Below are 8107 nucleotides of genomic sequence, written 5' to 3' on the forward strand. Positions count from 1 at the left end.
CCCCTCCAATTCAAAATCAAGTTTAGTTTACAGTTGTCACGTCACGCCACAATGTGACCTCGTGGTCCCGGTAGTCGTGCAGAGGCGAGATGTTGAAGCGCTCCGCCTTCTCGGCTGAGTATTTGTGTGAACAGTAGGACCTGAGTAGATGCCCCTTGAAATGCCACCGCCCTCTTACGACAGACACTCTCCAAATCCTGTCACCCTCCTGGGGGCACATGGTTTGCATTCGCCCCTCCCCTCCCCCAACCCTCCCCCGGAGTCTTCAGAGAGAGAATGTTGTTTACATGCAGTCCTAGGAGCTGTTCCTCTACCCCCAGGAGTCTTATCTTCTACCAACTGGCAGTCTGGCAGTCTGGCGAAGCTCGTGTGTAGCCGCAGAGAGAGCATTATAGGATTTGATTCTGTCCTCGACTAGCGCTATAAGATCACACCTAGCACTTGTGTAAATATCGTTGACTGAACATGCGCCTCTGAAACGGTTTGATGGCCAGCCACTGCTGCTTCATATTCTGTCGTACGCCATGTGACACTCCGGAAGCCTTTCAACCTATGGAAGAGTGCCATGACAGGGGGGGGGGGGTTGCCATTTCAGAACCCACATCCATCCATCTCTCCATCGCTCTATATCCTACAATTGCAAGTTACAGACTTCCTGGTGCACATGTGTCATTTGAAGACTATTTATTGACAGGCCGAGTTGATCGCTCTCAACTTTGAACTTGTTTCGCTCAGAGGACTGCGTCGGCAGTTTGATTGGTTTTGAACTTGTGTGTGTGTATTTATTTATTTATTTATTGAAAAACCTAATGCGGACTGCAAAGAAGTGTTGACCTTTGACTCCACTCCTTTTGTGCGCTGGTCTACGTTAGAGCCTGTGCCTGGATCACATGATCAGGTTCTGAGAGGACAGAGCAGGGAAGTCCAGTTGATCCCAGTGATTGACTGGTTTGTGTGTGTGTGTGTGTGTGTGTGTGTGTGTGTGTGTGTGTGTGTGTGTTTGTGTGTTTGTTTTTTCTCTTTTTGTATTTTGCTTTGCCATCCAATCAATTGGTTAAGCCATTTTATAATGATTTCTGCCGAGCCTGTGCTGTCTGTTGTGTGCCCCGTGGTTCTGGTAGGCCCTGTGTTGACAGCCCATCCATGGAGAAGAATGGGGTCAGAGGACTGGCCACTCTTACTGGCCCTTGACTGACCCCAGTGCTCTCATGACTTTTGCTGTTGTTCTTTTGCTTATCCACACCATTACATATTTGATCTTTTCTTTTCTATTCTTTTCTATCGCTCTATAGTAAAACAGTAAGCATGTTTTACAGGTTGCTAATCTAAATTGTTGTTTACTTCATTTCTTTCTTTCTTTCTTTCTGTCTCTTTTTCTTTCTTTCTTTTTTTTTTGTGTGTGTTGCGGTCCATTGTGTGGATACAGCTAGTTGGTGATGATGAAGAGTTATGGGCATAATGGTGCTATGAGCAGACCCAGCTGGTGTTTACATCACATGCGGAGAACAGTTGCCGTGCCAAGTCATACCAGGAAGTGCAGTGGGCTCGACCTCTAAGACCCTATGCTGTCACAGCTAAGCAGAGGCTTGTTAAACAGAGAAACATGTTGCAGTATTTGCAATTACTGAGTCTCTTGCTTTTTTTTTTTTTGCTTTTTCTTTTTTTAAAGGGAAACAGGCCTGGCTTATAAAGCGCAGTTTAACCTGAAACAAATGCAGTCCTGGAATCTATTTCCTCTCCCTTGTATTCAGTACATGACAAAAAAAAGTTTTAAAAAGCAAAGAAACTATACATGCTGTATGAATTATGTATCACTGAGACCATGCATAGTATTTGAGGTTAACAAAAAATAACTATATACACCTTTTTGAAATGTATTGTTTGTGTATAAAAAGAACATAGAATTTTCAATGGGAACCAAGAACTTTTCCTGCTTTGTGTGGAGTGTGAACCTTCACCGGTGTGGCTGAACATTTAAAAAAAAAAAAATCATTTGTAAGGGTCCTTTAAGTACGTCAGAAGCGATTCCCCTAGGCATTGAGCCCAGGCATAAGGGGTACATACATGTACTGTTATCCAGAAGCCAGGGAGGGGGGGCAGCTTTTGGGATCTCTGGCCATATCTGGCTGTATTCCTGCATGTGTTGATCAGTTTCCTAGTCACTGGAAATGCAGCAGAGCAGAGTTGCAAAGCGAATGCAAAATCAAAGAATGGCTGTCTTAAGATATTTGAGATGATATGCAAGAGGGTACTGGTTTGTCTTACTAACTGAACTACTTATTGATCACAAGAGGGGGCCTCTATGGAGGCGCCAGTGCTGAGAAACATACTGGTTTTCACCAATGCAAGTTGGCATCTGTGACTTCCTCTGCCATAGTTCCATGTGAGGATGGTTTTCAGGTCCCGACGTGGGTTTGTGTGAATGTGGGGATGTGCTTCATCACTTTCTTCCTCTTCCAGCTACAGGACGGGGGGCCTAGCAGCAGAATTGCCATTTGGTCACCTGCGGACATTTGCCCCTACAAGGCTTTCAAATGAGAAATCTGTTTTTGTCGCCCCCAGAGTGACGGAAGCTCTGCAGAACTAATTCACAGAGAGGTTTTTTGAACGATGGAGGATTTTACAGACCGGGTTCACGTAAAAATAGATTTCTCATTTAAAAGCCACCCTCGTTTCCCCAAACCGGCCACCACCCTCACCCCACCCCCACCCCCACTCCAGCCCCGCCCACATCCCCACCGCCATCACCGCAGTGGGCGATACAGCTCAGCTGTCTCTTAATAAAAAATCTTTTTATGAGATTACCACATATCCTCCAGCGCCCCCCCCCCCCCCTCTCTTTCCACACCCTTCCCGCTCATCCTCCGAAGGCACCCAGAACTCTGTCCAGGAGCCTCTCAGCTGTCTGAAGGCTGTTCCGGAGTCAGCCGTCAGCGCCACATCCCCAGGTTCATTTCCAAAGATGGGAGTCACGAAAAGAGAGTTACAAATCACAGTTTCACCCTGTGAGCGGAATATTTATGTATTTTTTGTTTTAGTTTTTTTTTGTCATGGATGGCTAAAATCTATTATGTCAACCCGGGTATGTAATTATACACTTGATACTAAATCATATTAATAACGCTTTAAACTTTCACAGACGGGTCAGTTTGGGAGTTGTTGTCATGGAAATGCATAGCTAGGAGTGCCTAGTTGAGTGACTGTGGTTTGACAGGCTAATAACTGAACTTTGTTCTCTACATAATGCTTACCATCTCTCAACTGTTATCTATTTGATTTTATGATTCTTTTGGGGTTTTTTCACAGTTGTGGCGTACTAGTCATGACTTTGGGCTGTTTTTACTTTGGGATTTTTGTTTTATTCGCTGTAAATAATACTGTGGTGATTCATTTGACAGAAGGATATAAAAGAAGACTTTATATAACTCCATCTCATGGCTGCAGTGCCTTGGTAGACAAGCGTTGTTGTTTTGAAATGGTTCGGTTCCAGTCTGCACTGTTTTAGTAAAAGTTGTACAAAAGTATGAACAAGGGTTGTGTTGGAGTTTTCTTCCTCATCACACTCTTTTCTTCCCGTATCTAAACACCTCGCAAGCACAGAAGGAAAACACATGCACACACACACACACACACACAGACACAGACACACAGACACACACACACACACACACACACAGACACACAGACACAGACACAGACACACACACAGACACAAACACACACACACACACACACACAGAAGAGGAGAGAGAGAAACACACTGACAACAACCAATAACACAAACCGTACACACGAAGACCCATACACTACAAACACTGTACTTCAACACACACTCACTCTACACAGCCAGTCACTGACACACACACACACACACACACACACGAAAAGATCACAAACACACTAATACACAAAGAGAGAAAGAGAAACACTGACGTCACCTCCTTCCTAACTCAGACATTTGGAGGATGAAAGCTGTCAGAGCAGCTCAGGAGCTTTTGCAGAGGTCGTCTGAGACACGTCTCACGTACCCGACAAGTGTGTGTGTGTGTGTGTGTGTGTTTCACTCTGACCACCCTGGTTTTAGAGGAAGCCCGTTATGTAAGCTTCCTCCAAAACACACACCCTTTCCACCAGAACAACTTGCCCCCCCCCCCCAGTCATGTTTCTGCTGCTAAAATATCTACCTATTAAATGGCTCCGGAAATGAAAGCGAGAAGGGGTGGGAGACACGGGAGAGACAGAAAGAGATAAACCGAAACAGACAGAAGGAGAGAGAGAGAGAGAGAGAGAGAGAGAGAGGGGGAGAGAAGAGAAAGACAGACAGAGACAGCATGTGTTCTTCCCATCTCAGAGTGGCTTCCAATTATGATCCCCTTTAAAGGGGGCTGAGTGGTGACATTTGCGGGAAGCGGGACAGGAGCGGAGCTCAGGGAGGGACATCAAAGGGAAAATGACTCCCTTTTCTTTTTTTTTTTTGTCAGATTGGCGCATCAAGTCCTCAGGGACCGTGTGCAGGACAAAGAACACTTCTATGTCCTTCATCATGCTGTCTTTCTCTTCCCTCTTTCTCTCTCTGTCTTCCTCTCGTTCTCTCTCTCTCTCTCTCTCTCTCTCTCTCATTTCTGCTGCTGCATGGATTATTATCCAGACTGAGACGCCATGAGTTGATGTCTGATCCTGGGCTGCCATCTCCAGCATAGATTAAAGGACTTGTCAACTGATATGGGATTTCAAACACCAGGTGTTGTGTGTTTAAGAAATATGCAAGTGAAGAAACCATAAAATATGGGTATTACCTTTCCAGTTAAGGATCTGTCACATTAAAGAACATTTTAATTCCGTGACGGAATTTAGTCCAAGACAATGCTGATACAGACTCAGTATATATTTGTGAGCAATGACATTTTATATAGGTGTTCATTTGTTAAGAATATTGGTGTCCATTGGTACTCACTGATGGTATGCATTGATCCAAAGATAATATAATCAGCAGTAACAGACTTCAGATAATCTCCACCACACCATCAATCAGTCATCAAATGCGCGGACATCATAGCTTTACAGTGACAATCATTTAATCATTAATCAATGGTGTTTACATGTATATTAATATTGAAGACAGGAAACATGTCTGAACTGTTAGTACAGGTTGAGTAAAAAAAAAAAAAAAAAAAACATTGGTGGCAGCCGTAACCAAAAAGTCAATGTAGATATGTACAGTAATGTCAAAGAACAGAGGAGCAAGCCATTAAAAATCCACATTGTTATTGTATAATAAATGCCTGTGAGGATTATGTGAAAGGTGTACCTTTTAAAGAATGATTTGTTGGTAGTGAATGGAGAATAAACTGTAAGATGAAAACAAAAGAAGCAAACAAAACAATATCTTGAAATCTTTAGCTATGTGACAGTATGTAACTATAGACTTACCACAGTCAAATGGAATGATCTGCCTGTCTTTCACTACACTCACCACAGGATGGCACTGTTGCTGCAAGTTTTCTTCACAGTTACTATTAAAAGCATAGGAAATGTTTCGACTCCCTTTACATATAAACAAACAAACAAAAAAAACCTTGCATTTCTACTGAACTGGACAGGGCCCTGCAAAATAAAACATTACTGGGAGAACCATAATTGACACATATATCAAACGTATACAAAATGTTATTTCTCATCTTTAAACTCAGATATGGATTTTAGAACTGCGTCTACATCATGTGCCTCAGAGCAGCTATCTTAACAAAAATGTTAAACACCACAATGAAAAAAAATCTCCATAATAAACAACTTAGAAAGATTCGTTTAACAAAAAAAAAAAATTGTATGTACGTATATGTGTGTGTGCGGGCGGGGGTCACATTACTTGTTCATGACGAGCATAGAGGTGCAGCAGATTAAAGCAACGATTCGGGCCTCTCCCTGCAAAGTGAGTGTCTGTGTTCTAGGGGCCATTCAGTCTTTCAAAGTACCACCAACTACACAATTCATCCAGCCTTTCAATTCGAGGAGGAGAGAGAGAGAGAGAGAGACCGAGAGAGAGAGAGAGAGAGAGAGAGAGAGAGCATGACCAGAAGAGGGAGAATGAAAGGAAGAAAGACAGAGAGCTGCAGGGGAGTGTGAATGAATGATCAAAGCCTCAGAAACACTCCTCCCTCTCTCCCCCCTCTTGCTCTGCCTCTCTCTCTCTCGCTCTCTTGCTCTCCCTCTCTCTTTCTCTCTCTCTCTCTCTCACACACACACAAACATTCTCTCCTTCTCTCTCACCCTTTTTCAGGCACATTCTCACTGTCACTCTTTCCACCGTTCGGTAACCCCATCCCCCCCCATCAACCTGCCCGACCTTTACCACAATTTCCATCTCAGAAAAAAATATATTTGTATATGGTGTTTAAATGCCATATGTAGCAGAAAATAAAGTCTTTAGTCAAAGTGGGATCCTCTTTTCTATATGGTCCTATGAAGACTTTCGCTGTCTTTATTGTTTTGAGTAAAAAAATACAAAAAAAAGCTCCTTTTCTCTTTTTTTTCTTTTTCACACAAAATGGTGGACCGTCCGTCCGTCTGTCCGTCCCATCGGGCAGGGGTGACAGAGGCGAAGGGGACGGCATGTAACGCTTCCACTTCTTCCTTCCCCTCTCTCCTCTTCTTTTCTTCCTCTCTCACCCTCCCTCCATCCCTGTCTCTCCTCAGAGGTGGCTGTCGGTCTCGCTCTTGTCCAGGGTACCATTCTCCAGGCTGAGGGGGGAGAGGGCCATTCCGTTGGCATTGCTCTCGTTGAGTCTCCTCACCCTGTAGGTCTCATAGTGGATGTTGTGGGTGACGTCCTTCAGATCTTGCAGGTGAGACCTGGAGAAAGGACACACACACACACACACACACACACACACACACACACACACACACACACACACACACACACACACACACACAGCGAGAAGTCTATTAGGGTCCTGGAGCCCACGGGGAGGCTTGTGGCAAGAATGAATGGACGGGTGTGTGTTATGCGAATATTATGCGTTGCGATCATTACTCATGGCAATCCAGGTCGTCAAATGATCTTTTTTTTGAAGTTTCCATTAAAAAAGTCCCTGAGGTGCTGTTTGACACAGCCCTCGAATCCGAGTAGGTGTGATCACAGCGGTAAATGGATGACGTTTTTAATCTGGTGCTGATGCCATTCATCACGGTGAATGGCTTCTCTCATTTACTGGTTCCCCTCTCTCATTCCTGCCCTCTGCTCTCTGTCTCTATCTCTCCCTCTCTCTCTCTCCCTCTCTCTCTCTCTCTCTCTCTCTCTCTCTCCCTCGTCTCTCCCTCGTCTCGCATTTTCCCAACTACCTCCTGAATCCCACAACGTCATCTAGGAAGAAGAACTCAGAACATTTCCCATGTCCTGGCTCGACCCCTGACCTCATTGCAGGTCTGTAATTAGCCACGAATCCCTTGCACCCTTAGGTGAAGGGGCTGATGATGCTGTCAGGACACAGGTGGTCTTAATCACAGAGTGATGGTCCTCCATACAACACAGCACAGTGCCCCTCCATATGGATGTGGAACTGGAAAGGTCTACATATGGGATAGTGCTTGGGGTATAGATTCTCTCATATAGGATAATGCTTGGGGTATCGATTTTCTCGTATAGAATAGTGCTTTGGGTATTGATTATAGAATAGTGCTCAATCTTCTGTCCATACTCCTAGAAACTGTGCAAACAGACTGCAATGACTATTACAGACCAGGCAAATACTTCAGTGCATCTGGAATACTTGTATGCGGCCCTGTTGTCACGTTGTCTTGTATGTGTTGTGTTGTCGAAATGTTGTGTTGCTGTGAACATGTTTTGAAAAGCATCCAGATGACAAACAGCACTCGTCACAGGGCTGTCAGGGTTGTCAGACTAATGTGTGCAAACAATGGCTAGCTTTTATTGTATCCCAGCATCCTCTAGTGAGGCGTTCCATTTCGGCTCAGCAGGGGTCAGCCTCACTGCAATCTGCAGTCACAGATCATCCCCCGCCTGCGACTAACCTGTCCCCAGAGGCTGATGTAATTTGATTAAGAAATGGCATAATCACTGCTAATTTGTGACTAATTGGCTGTCAGT

The 8107-nt window shown here is 44.4% G+C and overlaps 1 protein-coding gene across 3 annotated transcripts in view; it reads right to left on the reverse strand.

Annotated features, from left to right (window-relative positions):
- Positions 1–4885: 4885 nt before the first annotated feature.
- Positions 4886–8107, reverse strand: part of sept12 (septin 12) — a 50317-nt gene continuing 47095 nt past the window's right edge. For all 3 annotated transcript variants that reach the window (XM_031565714.2, XM_031565703.2, XM_031565697.2), the window contains exon 10: positions 4886–6849. In XM_031565714.2, coding sequence (XP_031421574.1) covers positions 6690–6849 — 160 coding nt within the window. In that variant the 3' untranslated portion in view covers positions 4886–6689. The remainder of the gene's footprint in view (positions 6850–8107) is intronic.

The sequence above is a fragment of the Clupea harengus genome, chromosome 1 (genome assembly GCF_900700415.2).
Source record: "Clupea harengus chromosome 1, Ch_v2.0.2, whole genome shotgun sequence".
Taxonomy (NCBI): domain Eukaryota; kingdom Metazoa; phylum Chordata; class Actinopteri; order Clupeiformes; family Clupeidae; genus Clupea; species Clupea harengus.